Source organism: Lagopus leucura, unplaced genomic scaffold (assembly GCF_019238085.1).
Source record: "Lagopus leucura isolate 7727_CA_CO unplaced genomic scaffold, USGS_WTPT01 Super-Scaffold_1, whole genome shotgun sequence".
In the NCBI taxonomy this organism is placed as follows: Eukaryota; Metazoa; Chordata; class Aves; order Galliformes; family Phasianidae; genus Lagopus; species Lagopus leucura.
The window spans coordinates 20,673,929-20,690,269 of NW_024962250.1; the positions used below are offsets into that span (position 1 = coordinate 20,673,929).

At 39.2% G+C, this 16,341-nt stretch overlaps 1 protein-coding gene across 1 annotated transcript; it reads left to right on the forward strand.

Moving 5' to 3' along the window:
• The first annotated feature begins 271 nt into the window (after positions 1-271).
• PNN (pinin, desmosome associated protein) lies at positions 272-9,903 on the forward strand. The gene is made up of 9 exons (XM_042868856.1): positions 272-432; positions 628-699; positions 1,458-1,526; positions 3,051-3,123; positions 3,204-3,298; positions 5,316-5,391; positions 7,012-7,167; positions 7,256-7,394; positions 8,378-9,903. The coding sequence occupies exons 1-9, from the start codon at positions 320-322 to the stop codon at positions 9,658-9,660; spliced, it is 2,076 nt and encodes a 691-aa protein (XP_042724790.1). The 5' UTR covers positions 272-319; the 3' UTR covers positions 9,661-9,903.
• The last annotated feature ends 6,438 nt before the right edge of the window (positions 9,904-16,341 follow it).

The following is a 16,341-nucleotide window of genomic DNA, read 5'->3' on the forward strand; positions in this document are numbered from 1 at the left end:
CGTTAGCTAACAGAGACGTCGCTCTGGCCCTCCCGCTTTATGATTCGCAGAGCTGGCAAGCGGCCGCTCTCGGTAATTGGTTAAGAAGGATGTCAGTCCGCCCCTGAGCTTCGTGATTGGCGGGTGAGTGCGGAGAACCTTTCCAGGAGGGCGTACCCTCAAGCCCGCCTATTGGCAGTCGGCGGCGTCCGCCGAGGGGCTATTGGCTGCGCCGTCCCGTCCCTTGCGGAGCCGAGTGGCGGCTGTCGGGCGGAGCCTCTCCCGCCGTTACCCAGCGGTGCCTTGCGCTGGGCCCCGGCTAGGCCGCGCGGCGGGCGGTATGGCGGTGGCGGTGCGTGCGCTGCAAGAGCAGCTGGAGAAGGCCAAGGAGAGCCTCAAGCACGTGGATGAGAATATCCGCAAGCTCACGGGCCGGGACCCCAACGATGTGAGGTGAGGGGCGGCTTAGCGGGGTCGTCTCGAGGAGGCCTCCCCCGCATCTCTGGCGCGGCCCCGGGCCGGTCGGCGGCGTCCCCGCGGGGGTGGGGGGGGGCAGTGATGGCTGCGGGCCCCGCGCCTGAGGCAGCGCCGCGGGAACGCTGCGAGGGGCCCGGGCGGTGCCGCTGAGCGTTGTGCTGTCTTCCGCAGGCCCCCTCAGAACAGACTGCTGGCCCTCTCAGGCCCTGGTGGAGGTAGGGGGCGAGGGAGCTTACTGCTGAGGTAAGGATCCGCGGCTCTGCTTTTCTCTCGTGGCGCTGGGTTGCTGTCTTTGCGTGTTCTGCGTTCTTGATTTGATCCCTGTGCTCGCTGTAAGGGATCGGAAGCTGCTGCTGCTGTAACAACGCGGTCGAGTGGGAGGCCTGCAAGGGCAGCCGGGGTTCGATAGCCTGCGGTGCCTGGTTTGATACCGGTGGCTTTCCTTAGCGCTTCCAGCCGTTACCCTTAAAGTGAAGGAGGACCTTCAGAATGAAGGGAGGTGCTCTCTGCTGAGGTGGGCCTCCTTGCTTTGAAGTGGTGCAAAATCACTGTCTTGGAGGTTAAGAAACTGGTAGTACTTCTAGGGAGAATAGAAAGAATGGAACTGTCCAAGATTCCCAAAACTCACGTAGGTGACTTCTTTGGGGAATTTACCGTCTCTACCCTCTTTTATTTCTTATCTCTGTGGTAGAGCCAGAATCAAGAACAGACTTGTACTCAGTAATTTCATCTTATCGAATACATAGTACATTTCTTTTCTTTTGTTAAATTTCAACACCAAATTGTTGCTGAGGCCTTAACACTTTAAAAGCTTCTGCAAAAAACTTTTTGAACCTACTGAGGTAGCTCATTTGAGGGTAGCAGCTCATCTGCATAAGTTTAAATGGGTTGATTCACAAACAGTGCATTTAGATACTTTATTCCTGTAGCAACAGTCAAATGATTACAGAATTGAGTAAAATGTATGCCTTGCTCTGAGATCACAAGTGGTTTCCTTTTAGGCGTGGATTCTCGGATAGCGGAGGAGGACCCCCAGCCAAACAGAGGGATCTTGAAGGGGCATCCAGTAGGTGGGTGGAAAAATGCATGTAGAGACCTTGCTTTTTCAGAATGAGAATTTGTAACAGTATATTCTAATAAATACTTAGATGCAGTAATTTAGTAAATGATGACCTTCTCTGTCTTCTTCAGAGATTTATTCATGACTTGTGAGAAATGTTTTTGGAGTTGATTGTGTTGGAATCTCTTTTCTAAATCCCATAGTAGTTTAAAGATTATTAGAGTAATACGAAGACTACAGCAATAGTATAAAGATAAAATCAGTACTAAGACTCTTGCACAGTGGAGACGCTTAAATGTATAATTCTTTCTCTGCTGGATTCAAGGGCTTATGTGGCCTCTGGAATCACTGTGGAGAGAACTGTATAGGGAATTAAATAACTTTGTGTATTTACGATGGATAGAAAACTCAAAGGTGTTGAAATCTCACACTCACTATAATGAAGAGCACTTCTCATTTTTGTACTTGCTCCAGTGCGGTGGAGGGGTATTTCTTGTTCCTTGTCCATTCTGCAGGCAACTCCTCCTTTAACTTTCTGGGCATTTTTGTTGCAGGCTGTAGTGAGTTGATCAGTTTTCTGAATATAGTTACAGTGTTAGATGCCAAATTGTAAAATCTTGATTTGAAAACGTACATTAAGTAAAGCAGGAAATTCATTGCAGTTTGCTGTGTTAAATTTTGCATATTAGCCCGGACTTGTTTAACAATAGACACAAATTGTGACTAGGATTTCCCTTTCATTAAGTTTAATGCCTACTGTGTGACAGTATATACAGAGATTTCAGGCTTTCACAACTGGATACAGATCCATCAGATGTGGCTTTGGTTATAGGGAGCTGCATTTTCTGAGTGATTATATGCAGTGCTAAATCTTGACAAAAGCAACACTTGCTTTTGAATTTTTGAGTTCTACAAAATGAATACTGGAAAATGGCTTTACTGATAGTAAACTGCTATACCACAAAGCTGAGATCAAAAGCTGAAAATAACTTTCATTTAATAAATTGCCTAGCTTTCTTTGTTGAAAAACCTGAGGTTATCCAAGGGCTCAGGTCCCAGCTAAGTGCTTTGTCTGTCCTTAACTGTTTTCTAGGTATTGGCCTAGATAACCTCAGTAGCATTTTGAATTTGAGAAAACTGTACTGCCCTCTGTGTCTTGATGCATTTAAATCTCATATTTCTCTTACTTAAATAAACATTTTAGGCGTTCTGGAAAAAGAAAAGCCCAAACAGGAAACAAAATCCATAACTGCTCTAGAAAGTCAAATAGGGCAGTGACATGGGTTCTTCATTTCTACTTTACTACTGAAATGTCATTGAAATTTAAATCACTTTTTCTCACGTGGTAGTTTAAAAATCTTTTTGAACAGTATTTTTTTAGGCAGTGCTGTCAAAGCACTATTTATCTCTTCTCACTGTTCTGATCAACAGTTTTAGTGGAATTATTGGTTCTGCTGACTATATATGCTGACGTATACAGATGCAGTTGTTAACAAATGTTCTCCAGTGGCCAGTAATGCTTTTTACTCCTCAGGCTGGGTGGAGAGCGTCGGACGAGAAGAGAATCACGCCAAGAAAGTGATGGAGAGGATGATGATATTAAAAAGGTAATGCGCGACAAAGGGAGCTGTATAGGAAGAAGGAAAGCATTTAGGTGAACTAAGAAGTTTGTATTTTTCTATTGTAGCCAGCGTTACCATCTTCTGTTGTTGCTACCTCCAAAGAGCGAACACGTCGAGACCTTATACAAGATCAAAATATGGATGAGAAAGGAAAACAAAGGTAGGCAGCAGTCTCTTCATGCATTTATGTGATGCTTCAGAGTCCTAGCTTAGAAAGTAACTTCAGGTTTTAAAAGGCGTTATACAGATGCTGTCATGCATCAAAGATGGTTTTGCAGATGCACCAGAATAGGGTAGATTGTAGGTTTGGTTTAGGTAAATATTCTCTCAAAATATTTACAGCGGTAACAATGAATCATTCATGTAACACAGCTGAAAGAGATTCTGCTTCTCAAGCCACTACAACAATAAGATTGTTATTGTAACAGGTCATCTTTAAGTAGGACAACTTAATTGGTTACTTAACACTTTGGACTGTTAAAACAGGAAATAAACCCAGAATGTGAATACAGGGACATCCATTCTGCCCTGCTTTGTGATATAGAAGATTGTGCCAATGTATCTTGGAAGTAACCTGTTGTGTACCTTTATAGCTAGTAAGTATACATCTTGAAAGAGCAGTTGCCAAAGACAGTACAGGTGATTCTTATTACTCCCACTTATTGGCTGAAAAAAGGTTTTAAGTGTGCAGTTTTCTTTTTTTGCAGAGTAGCTCCTTCATGTTTGTTTTTTTTTTTAATTCTTACTATACTTTTAGGCTAGTTGTGCATATAATTTGACATTCCTTTTGCCTCTTTAAATTCTTAGTGTTTATATCTCCTTTTTCTTCTTGTGCATGTGTGTGTGTTTAAAGTTCTTGTTAAGATGCACTTATTTTGAGAAGAGCTGTTGGAAAAGCAGCTTTGCAGCAGTATCCAACTTCTTGGACTCTCCAGTCAGCAGCCTATCTGGTGTCATAATCACTTATGCCTCAAGTAGAATCAGAGCTGAAATAGTGAACTATTTTGCACTTCTTTGATAAGGAACAGAGATCAATTAGAACAAAAAGACACTTTGCTTGGTCGTCTTTTGTTTCTTCTAATGCTGCTGTTGCTTCCATCATTAGTTCCTGACTTTTTCCCTACAGAAGTGGTGGACTTTTATAGGGCTTCTGGCACAAAAAGTTTGTCTGTTTGCAATTGTAGTTTTAGCATTTTGCATTTGAGTTGTGTTCTGGGGAGATGAGAAACAGTGTTTATCTTCATGTGACTCATTGGAAAGAGGCCTTCAGGGAGACAGCATCCATTCAGCTCTGGCTTTGCTCAGGGTTTTCTGGGTTGCCATTTGTATACAGATAGTCTTGGTCAGGTAATCCCTAGCTTTCAGCTCTTTACCTATTGCTATTTTTGCTCTTGCATGAACAGGTAGTTTTATCTCTGCGTGCCAGGTTATTGCCACTGGAATAGAGCCTTGGAGTCCTGAGTGAGAAGGGTAGTCTTTCTTCTAATTAGGTGAAAGTTCAAGGCAAGTAAGAAAGTCAGCTTCTGGTTATAAAGGCTTAATTTTGCATTAAATGGGAAGAAAGAGAAGGTGAAATCAGGAAGCTGGTTCATAAGAAGGGAATTCCTTGAGGAATTTTGTTTACATAAATTTCTTCAAGTGCCCTTAATTAAATAAGAAGAATTCTGGTGTGCAGTGTCTTATATAATAAGATATTGTTAGTTAGATCATTGGCAGATAGTCTTTCACTCCTCTGTGGCTGTGTTACTGCTTAATCCTCCCAGTGGCACAGGGATGTTCTTCAGACAACTTAACAGCCTTCCAATTCAGTGCCTTTTTGAAATCTCACTCTGTGTTTACTCAGTCTTTTCTTCCATGGCCTCCTTTTGATTTTTTTTATTTTTTTTTTTACATTAGTGTTGTTATTTTCTGATGTGCAGAGCCAATTTTCCCAATGCTAACTGTGCTGTGTTACAGATAGGTGCTGTGTCTTACCCTTAAGCAAAACATGATATCATGGTGTAAGTTATATCCTCAACTGCTGGCAGTCGGTTTGTTTTCTATTGCTAGTGGCCTTGTGTAGTACTGAGCCTTTAAAAATAACCATCTCTGAGGTGGAAAAGTTTCTCTGACTGTTTATACAAATAAAAATCTTGGTGCTTGAACTGAATCTCAAACTTCTTTTTGTTTTTACTCAGGAATCGACGTATATTTGGCTTGTTGATGGGCACTCTTCAAAAATTTAAGCAGGAGTCCACAGTTGCTACTGAGAGGGTACTTATTTTTAGTTCTATAAATCTTTCAGTTGTAAATAATAAAACCAAATTGTCTGATTAAACTGCTTTAAATAGCAATGAAAGTTTCCATGGTGTGACTTACAGATGTCACAAATTGGTAATAGTACAGATGGGTTTTTGTTTGCTTTGATTTAGTTGAATTGGGGGTGGGGAAGCAGGAAAGAGACTGCAGTGATTTTATGACCCTGCAATGCTTTTTGACCATTGTGGAAGTGGTAAGGCAATGATCTGTGTGTGCTTCTTAATTTCAGTTCATCTTTAAAAGATGTAAAATTCAAAATAGATTCTCTTTTCTTATCGGTGCTTTTTGGGGCATTTCAAAATTCCTGAAATTTGAGTAGAATGATACAGGAACATGCAGCTTTGTCATGCCTTCTGCTTACGTACAAGTGGCAGTTTGCTCTATAGTAGAGAAAGTGAGCATTCCTAGTTTTAGTGAACAAGCGTGTGTGACTGTACTGCATTGCAAATTTTGTAGCTTAGTGGTAACTTCAATATTTTGGATCTAGGTTGGTGGTAATTGTTTTTTTTTTTGTGTGCTCTTTTGAATAGTGGATGCTATAGCACCTCTTACTGTTGTCCTAGGTGGGTTATTCAATTAAGAATAATATTTACTTGTAGATTACAAGCACCGTTTAAATGTTCGTGGAGAATTGTATTTCCAGCAGTCTAGAAGCAGATGCAAATTCCTGAAATTAATAACCACTTCTGTGTGGTTTTAGCATACCTTGGTTGCAGTGTTGATATTGATTACTTTGCAACTCAGGATTTAGATATCCTGATGTTTTATCTAAATAGTACTGGGCAAAAAGTTCTCTGCCTTCTTGCCTTCAGAGTAGGAAACGATTACAAGAGATGGTCTGGCGGTATGTTTGCATAAGAAAGACTGAGAGGTTCCTATTCATTGCAACATATTTCTGAGAATATGCTGCTATTTCATATATAAAATCTTACTCGAAGTCAAGGTATAAACCTAAGGAGTTAGGACACAGATATTTTTTGTCCAAGCACTAAACTATATGTGTGTGTGTGTATATATATTCTTAAGCAACTATTTTGCAATCTGAGCGTATGGCAATATAAGGATATGCAAATAGGGCACTCTTGGATTACAGTGACATACCTAATTAATGGTGGCAATACTCCAAAGTATCTGCGATATGATTTGTTTTGTTGTTTACAAACTTCAGCCTGTTGCCCTTCATTTGCTTGTGGAGAAAGTGTTTTTTCTTCTGGCTGAAGTGCCTGAAATGTGTTGCTTTTTGTTTTCTGTTGGTTTTTTTCCCTGCCGTTCAGGGAAAAAAGTGTTAGAGCTTGTGTTGAAAATTCAAATCCAAACTGAATGATAGAAAAGCAGTTAAAAAGCCATAGGGGTGCATAGTTATATAGTTAATCCTCCAAAAATTATGTGCCAGCAAGGACTGGCACTGTTTTCTTCCATTACCTGTAATTTAGTAGATTAAGTAGATAAAGATTATTTGTTCTTTGGAAATGCCTTTTACAATATAAGTAATTTATTTTAGTTGTACCAAAGCAGGATGCTTTCTTGATTTAGAAAAAAAAAAAAAACATTAAAATGAATATTTCTTTCTATTAGCAAAAGAGACGACAAGAAATTGAACAAAAACTTGAAGTACAAGCAGAGGAAGAAAGAAAACAAGTTGAAAATGAAAGACGAGAGCTGTTTGAAGAAAGGCGTGCTAAACAAACAGAGCTGCGGTTACTGGAGCAAAAAGTAGAGCTTGCTCAGTTGGTAAGCTTTAGTTTTGCTCTCAAATGTTTCTGTTGCAAAAAATATACTCTTCTGTATCTTAAGGGATATTTTTGTTTTCAATTCTCAGCAAGAAGAATGGAATGAACATAATGCAAAAATAATTAAATATATAAGAACAAAGACAAAACCTCACTTATTCTACATACCTGGCAGAATGTGTCCTGCTACACAAAAGTTGATGGAAGAATCACAGAAAAAGCTGAATGGTAAGTGTTGTTTGTGATACATGACTGCTTTTGTTCTTGCCTCCCCTTGGTGTCTGTTCTACAAATTTAAGTCTTTCTGCTTAGATACAGTAATTTCATGGTTAGAGCAAACTGCTCTTGCATGGGTGCTCATCAAAAGTAAAAACGTTAGTCCTTCAGTGATTTTAGTTTTGTGCTTTAATTCTCTTACAAGAGGTGTATATGTGAGCTTGGAAGAACCTTTTTAAAATGTTCTTTAAATTTAGTACCCAGATGTACGCTGAGGCAGCAGCTTCATTTTCAGAAAGGCCCATTCTGCAGTTTGGGAACAGAAGAAAATGCAGGGTTTTCTTGTCCGTTTCACTTTAGGAGTTGTGAAACTCTTCCTTAAAGCATAGCACTAGAACTTTGACTTTTTATTGCCTTGTGTGTTCCTGTATCTGTTTCACAGGATGATTACATTTTCCTTTTGGAAAACAATTCAGAATACTGCAGGTGATGGTAGTCCTGCTGTTCATTTGATTAAATTGAATTTATCCTTTCCTTAAGGAGGTTCTCTTCATTACCTGGGGTGGGGAATAATGGAAGCTGAATTAACTGTCTGAATAGCTTATATTATTAAAACTTTTTTTTTAATATCTGATCTGCTTTCCACTGATTTTTAGTGTCCTTTGTTTGCCTTATGTATAAATACAGCTATTATTCCTGAATACCAAGGAATTTAAGTACAGTTTTGATATATTCATTTTAGTGAAGTCAAAAGTACTCCTAGTTTAGATCTAGGATTTTGTTGTTCTGACACTCAGCAGAGCTGTTTATCCTACTTATTTTAAATTAACCTGCGATCCATTTCATTATGCATGAATGGCTCACTACTTCAGAATGAATAAGGATGAAGTTCTTAAACATTTTGATCACTTACTAGCTTATAATTAAGGAGAAAATAATCTTCAGTTTCTGTAGTTACCTGTCTGAAACTGTTGTTGGTGCATTTTATTCCCTAGCAATCTTTGAAAGCAGGCGCAATGAATTTGCAGAGCAGATTAACAAAATGGAGGCCAGGCCCAGAAGACAATCTATGAAGGAAAGAGAGCAGCAGGAGGTGCAGAATGAAGAAAAGAAGGAAGAACAGAACAAGGAGCAGGAAGAGGGTAAGGTGGTTCAGCAGGTGGAAGAGTTGGAGACAGGTAATCAGCATAATGATGTAGAAATGGAGGAGGCAGGGGAGGAAAAGGGAAAAATAGGTTCAGGGCATAGTGATGCAGAGAAAGAACAGGAAGAGGAAGAACAGAAACATGAAATGGAGATTAAAATAGAAGAGGCTGCTGAGATGAGGGACAATGACAAGCAACAGGATGGTCAGCATGAAGAGGTCACAGTTGTAAAAGAGGAAAATGAAAATGTTCAGCCAGTGGATAATGAGCAGGATATGGCTGAAATGAATGAGGCAGATAGTGTAGAACCTGTAGATAATGAGAATGGCAAAGAAGTAGAACCAGAAATGGAATGTGAAGCTCAGCCAGAAAAAGTGTGTGATATTCCTTCTCCTGAAAAGGAGAAAATTATCAAAACAGAAACTGAAGCCGAAGCTGAAGAAAAACAGGAGCAGGCATCTGAAGCTCAGCCAGAACCCATGGCTGAGGCCTTATCTCAGCCGCAGTCTGTGCCACCACCACAATCACCTCAGTTATCTCAGTCTGTTCAGGATACAGAGCCCCAGACAGACAAAGATGAAAATGCTGTAGTGTCTGTAAAGGTCGAGGCACAGGCAGAGCAGAATCAGACACTGAGTGCAGAAATAAAAAATAAGACTAGAAGTAGAAGCAGGGGTAGGGCAGGGAACAAAGCTGCTAAGAGTCATAGTCGCAGCAGCAGCAGCAGTAGTAGCAGTAGTACTTCAAGCAGCACCAGTAGTGGAAGTAGTTCCAGCACTGGCAGCACTAGCAGTCGGAGTAGTTCCAGCAGCAGCAGCACAAGTGGAAGTACTAGCAGGGACAGTAGCAGCAGTAGCTCTACCAGTAGTGAAAGTAGAAGTCGGAGCAGAGGAAGAGGTCATAACAGAAACAGAAAACGCAGGAGGAGTGCAGAAAGGAAGCGAAGGGATGCTTCAGGAGTAGATAGAAGTCATAAGTCCTCGAAAGGTGGGAGTAGAGATGCAAAAAGTTCAAAGGATAAAAGTTCAAGATCTGACCGAAAGAGATCTATATCAGAGAGTAGTCGGTCAGGCAGGAGAACTTCACGGAGTGAAAGAGACCGTAAATCAGACAGGAAAGACAAAAGGCGTTAACAGAAGAGACCAAGCTTCCCTAGTCTAATCTTTGCAGCAGAAGATTATTTGAGTGAAAGGATTCCGTGTAAGGAGGAGGAGAAGGCTGCCTTAAGAATTGCATGCTGTAAAAAATCTTTTGGAAAAATGCAGACTGTTTACCAGGCATTCTTGTACTTTTTACATAATTTTGTAAAAGGTTACCTACCAAAATTATGTGAAGTTCCTGAAAATGTAAAAATAAAAGATTAACACTCCTTTGCATCTCTTTTTTTTTTTTTTAAATATTCTGTATTCATTAAGATCCTCTGTATATTTTAATAGGCAAATCTATAAGTTGGTGTGATCACTTTTTCTGTATCATAAACTTTTTTTGTAGAAATAAATGTGCGTTTTAAATAAATTGAGATGTCTTGTTGACACTTAAATTCCCCTTTTAGATCAGATGTAAGGAGGCCATATTGCAGGAAACGTAAAATTTTGCTTTTCCCCTCTATTTCTTGCAATAATGGGGAACTTAAGGCTCTCCAATCCCTCCAGTGCTAGATGGGAAGGGAAAGTAATTGCTTTGAATCTATGTTTTTTTGTTTTCTTCTGTAATCACAAATTCTTAGTCAATTCTATATTCCAGTTCTATGAAACTTTTTCCTACCTGTAGGCAAGCAGTGATTAAATGTGAACACTTAAAGCTGACCAAGATAGCTCAAGTCAGTCTGGAATACTGCTCTCACCTGCTTTCTGCAGGTACTTTGGTAGTGTACATTTTATGTTTTGAGGTAGTTGATATGTTTAGTAATGCTCCTTGCTTTGATGGACAGTGGCAGAAAGACTTCAGCTCGCTTCTCAACCAAGAGTATGTTTTAGTTGCAGTCCTATCTTTGATCCCTTCATACCACTAGGAATAATTACATTGCAGTGTTGGAGTTACTCGGGACTACCTAATACTGACATTGTGTGCGTGCAAGACTGTTTCCTGAATGTATTTAATACAACACAAAGTGGTATGTTATTATGGAGAGGAATTCTGTTTTATATAATTTTGTATGAAGAACAATACCATCTGTTGCTGTGTTCTGCACATGTGCAAATAAATGTTGCTTTGTAGACTACTCTCAATGCCTATGTCTATTTCTGTAAGACAAGTGTACTGCCTTTGTGTGCTGTATGGGAACTGCTGGGTCACGCCCTGAACCTCTGATAGATCACCTGAGGCAAGCAATGGGTCAGCCAGAGGAGCACAGGTGAAGGCAATTCTCCTGTGCTGCTGGAAGGGGTGGAGCCTGGCTGCAACCCTCTTAGACCTATTTAAGAGCTGGCTGCCAGTGGGGAAGGATCTTGTCTGGAGATTGGCTCTGCTGGAGTTCGTAAGTGAGCCCAGGATAGGGGTACGCTTTCTATCCATTCTCTTTTATTATCATTATCTGCTTTGCCTAACTCTCTTGTTTATTTTGTGATTATAACATCCTAATATTCATTGATTATACATATGCATAAAACATGTATCGTGACTGTACCTTAGTTTTGTATGTGAAATAATTCTTACAGGTTTTAATTCATGCCTGATAACTGAATGTGAAACATTGCTATAGTTTGGACTGTTTGGGTGGGAAGAGAATTCATCTTGTGCTGAACCACAGCTTGGGGAGACCTGGAGAGATTTCCAAATGGAAACGAGCAATAAGTTAATTTTAATTCATCAAATACTACACATACGCTTTCCTGGAACATGATGTGCATAGTGGTAGTTAGGAGGGTGTTACTTTTTAAACACTTCTGTATTCTAAGTAGAGAGAGAGTTCTGAACCACTGATCCTTATTGCTTACAGAAACATGTCTAGCAAGGGATGAAGTTGGGATTTCTTCCAGTATGGATTTAAATGCTGGGAAAGCTCCTCAGGTTTCTTCTCTCAATGAGTTCTGCATGTTATTCGGATTCTTCATCCATTCATTACCTCAGTATCCCATCTTCTCAGCTGCTCTACAAACAAGGTTCCTTTTTACCTCTCAGAAGTCTTCTGCCATACCTTCAGGGGAAAGTGATCTGTGTGGTCTTTTGGGTGTGGGTTTGGATTGTTTTTTTGTTTGTTTTTGAGCCAAAATGTTCAAACATGTTAAGGTATTAAGCAGTATTTTACCACGAGGAGCACATTTTTATAATGAGTAGCTGAATGCGTGTTATTGCCTTGCACGTTTCTAAAGACAATTTGAAATGAGGAGTTAGCAGAAGCCATTTTAATTTTCTTGGTTTTCTTGTTGAGGTGTATAACATGAGGTATTTTGAAGGTTTGTCTTTTTAAGCTGGAGAGATCTAGTGTTGAGTAATACATTTTGTAGGTTCATTGAGAGGGTTTTAATAGCTAATGCTGTAGTTACACAAAGCTGCAGAAGAAGGCTGCTTCTCAAAAGCTATATTAACAGCATGTATAGTAAGCAGGGAGTCCTGGTATGTAAAGTAGGGAACGGGTTGAGTACATTATGATTTTGTGCTTCAGGTTACTATTTAAGCAATATATTCTTGAGAAGGTGAGAATACAGGTATTTTGTTGTTCTTATGAAGCAGGAGATGTGCCTGATAGTTCAATGCTCCTTTCAAGAAACAACTGCCACTACTCAACGGTGCTGGAATTGATTTTGCTAAGCGTAAGCAGCTCAGTGAGACATACGTATCAAAATGTTGGTATCTGATACATTTCTGAGAATGAAGTTTTCTAAGAGCTAGATATTCCAACCAATATTCTACTAGTGTAGTAGTATAATATAACAGTATGCTATTAGCACAGTGTTGCAGAAAGACTCTTGTTGTTGGTTTTTGTGTTTTTTGTTTTTTTTTTTTTTTTTACGTTTTATTTTAGCAATTTAGTTACATTTCAAAGTTCTACCCTCTCACGCAGGAATGTTTTTACAGTAGTAGATAAAACTGTGTATTCTCTTAGCGTGATGATTTCAGAGTTATGGATAAGACTGAGATCATGAGTGAAATTTCCTTCTCTTCCAAGACTACTATTTCAAATAGTGGAAACTGAATATATATTTTAGTATGCCATAAATATTTAAAGACTGAATTTGGTGGAACAGTTTTGGGGTTCTGGGAATTAAGTGCAGATAATATGTGACTAGAATGTCATTAAAATGTTTTGTTTCCTTTCCCCGTAGTGATGAGTAGAGATGAAAAAATACTGATCTCACTTCACTCAAGTAATGTAGGAAAATGAGTGATTAAGAAGAGCAAAAACTAATAAAGTTGAGATACCTTATATGAGTTGTCAATAAACCACATGTAGTGCTTGCATGAAGTGACACACCCTGCATTTAAATAGGAATTTAGAATATATATACAGAGGTGTTTTTTTACAGTGCTTTTATACTATGTGCACTGTCTCTATACCATTTATGTGCCTCCATTTTCTTCAGTCTTGACGGAGAGAGAAGCTGGAAGTCTCCAGGAATGTGTTGTTTTCCACGATGTTCTACTCCAAGTCATTGTCAGAGCAGGTGGATTGTTTGTGAACACTAAGCTGAAATGTGACCTTGCATAGAATGTAAGCTTCTTCAAATTTGTGTTTCTTTACTTGACTGGATTTCTTTGTTCTTGGAACAATTTCATTTTAAGTATTCAAAAGAAACTTGAAAGTATTTTTTTTCTGAAGAGGTATTAGCTTAAAAAAAAAGCTCTACTCAAATTAACTTCCAAGGCCAGTAAATATGCAAATTGATTTTTCCATCACCATTTGTTCATAAGGAAAGTAAAATTCTTGAGGTTAAACCCCGAGTATGATTCCAAGATCCAGATTTAGCTGCTGATTTTGTAACAATTACTGTGGTACAACAAGACAAACTTGTTCATTTCATGTGTGTCCCAGATCTTTGAAACGGGCTTCCCTGCTCAAAAAAAGTGTTTCTGGGACCACAGGCATTTATGATGCCATCAAGTGCTGTGGCAATGGTATATATATTTCACATCCAGATATCTGTGTTTTAGAAGATATAACGTTGCTCATTTTACTTTTTTTCCCCCAATCTGTTACGCAGAAAACCTGTGCTTTACACAAACCTTGTCAGGGCTGTTTTTATTGTGGAGACAATATTTTAATATGTTGCAAAATGTGAGACATTGAAACCATAAGATTGTATCTCCAAGATTCAAAGTATTAGGTTACAAGTTCCAGGATTGTCGTGTTTCTAAACCTTTTTGTAGTAGGAAGGCAGTAATTCCCTCTCCTTGAAACTGAACACCATATCCAAAGAATTTTGCTTAATTCTGGTTAGAGAACAAATGATGCATATTCTGATTTATTTAATTGGAAGAAGTGAGAGTGAATTAGTGTTGCTTCTATTCCTTTCATTTATTAGATTTTTAAAAATACTTGTTTGAAACAAAGGTATATATTTTTTGCATGAAACATAATTCAGTATAAAACTTGATCTGCACTTTTATACTAACATCCTAAATCAAGAGAACTATGTTTTAATATTCTTCCACTTATTTGTGCAATCTTCTACCCAGTAAAACCTTACATTCTGTACAGAACCTTTCGATGCTATCATAAAAATATAATCAAAACTGTACAGTGTTATCATCAAGTTTTTAATGTACTTATATATGTTATGTATTTGTAGTTCAGTAGTTAGTTACTAAAATATAATTCCCAGAGATTTAATATTTTTAACAATAGCTTCATCCTTACAAAAGCTGTTGGAAATGGAATTTAATTTTAATTTTTTGTTAGTGTTGTTTGTCTTTGCATGAATGATAGTACTTACATTTGTTGCTTCAGTTCTGCAGAAGGGTGCCTAGCTTTTACTTGCCAAACAAACAAAGTGAAGTGTCGCTCAATCTGGTGTAAAGTTTTCAACTTTGTCCTTTGGAAGCCAGCTATAATAAACTCCATGAACATTTATCTTTGAATTAAGTTCAAAGGTGATTAGAAGCCATGTTCATAAATCCCACACCTGCAAGTGTGGGATTTACATCCTGAAGAAAATAATATCTGATACGTATTTTGTTACTGAAGTCATGTTAAATGTGTAACACATAACAAAGATCAGAGCACTGCTAAACAGCCTTTTAACAGCTTAAAACCTAGAAGAGTGATTATTGAGACTAAGCTACGCAATAAGCATTGCCCACAGTAACTTGAAAACTGTAGATGTAGATTAAATGGAACAGCTACAATGGGCTGCAACAATTTTAGTATCTCCATATAAAGACCTGAGAATCCACATGAAAAGTCAGAGCTGTTTTGATATCTTTTAACAAATACAGTTATAATGTGTAGATTTCAAGGTGTGGGTGTCTTAGTTTCCTCTCCAGTACAAGCTTGCTGACCTATGCAATTTTGAGTGCCAGAGTATTTGGCTTTTCCATTTTTAGGTGAACCACTTACATCTTTTCAGGGTCAAAAAGAGACTGCTAGTCTTTCTAAACCCATAGTTTGTGTTTGTCTTATGTTCCGTGGCTGGTAAGCAACATTCTGACTCTTATGATCAGCTTTTAATCTTGCCAGTATAAAAATTCTGTCCTTCTGATTTTGTACAATGCTTTATATTGGGGTTCTACCTAATATCAATGTCTTCTGTAGTCCTTCCCTCTCACCAATACACATTTCTTTGTCTACTCTTTCTCATCAGTCTATCCTAATCTGTAGCAAATTGGGAATGAAAAGCTCATCCCCTTTTTTCCTCTCCAGGCTTCCATGAACTTGTGATGTTTCAGTTGCCTGGTATTCTATTTTCTCCACCTTCTCCTCCTATGGTTAAACCCACAAGGGCCCCAGGAAAGGTCCCCAGTCATCGGCTCTAAGCATTGTAAGATCCAGGGGAGTGGATGAGAGAGAACATTGGTGCTGGGGATGGGGCACCATCAATTGGTGCTACAGAGAGGAGAGCACTGGGGACAAATCATGTGTGATTTCATCCCAGTGGGTACACGGGGCAGGTAACCTGCCAGAGAACTCATAGCAGAGGCAGCTGGTGTGTCAGATCATAGCAGAGGCTGTCTGACTATCAGGTCATGTAAAGAGTGGGGGGCAAAGTGTTGGATTGCAACTGGAGGATGTCAGCTACCATGACTTCTTTCTTTGTGGGACATTGCTGGTTAACGCGGCCCTGGTTGCAGTGCACTTTGTGCTCTACTTCCCAGCCTCCTGTAGGTATGTGCTGCCTCGTCGGACAGGCTAGGCACAGGTATCTGGCAGATCTGCGTTGGGGAGCAGGAGAGAGGGGAACTACACTGCAAGTAAGACATGGCTCAGGCTCCCAAAAAGAAAAAGCAAAACAAGTTATGTGCAACTCATGCTCACGACTGAAAGAAGGGCAGGCCTATTCAGAAGTTCAGGGTAATGCTCTGAAGCATTTGAAGTAAAATCTACTTCTAAAGCAAACCACTCTGTAGGATCATATTTACAGCCCGACCTTATACCTATATAACCTGTGTACCATTTCCTGCATAACTACTTTAAAGTATAATATGTATTTGAGAAAACATTTGTAACTCCACTGGGGGGTAAGTTGCTAAGAAACAGAAGGTATTTCTTAAAAAGCAAGATGCACCACCCACTTAGATTTGAAGCATTTCTCTCTGACAAATGGTGTGGTAATGATACATGTAATTTATAATCCAGCTTAAAAACATATGGTCGTGATAACTTACAAATTCATCCATAATCCAGAAAACTAAGAAATACCTATGTGATAGATAGGTAG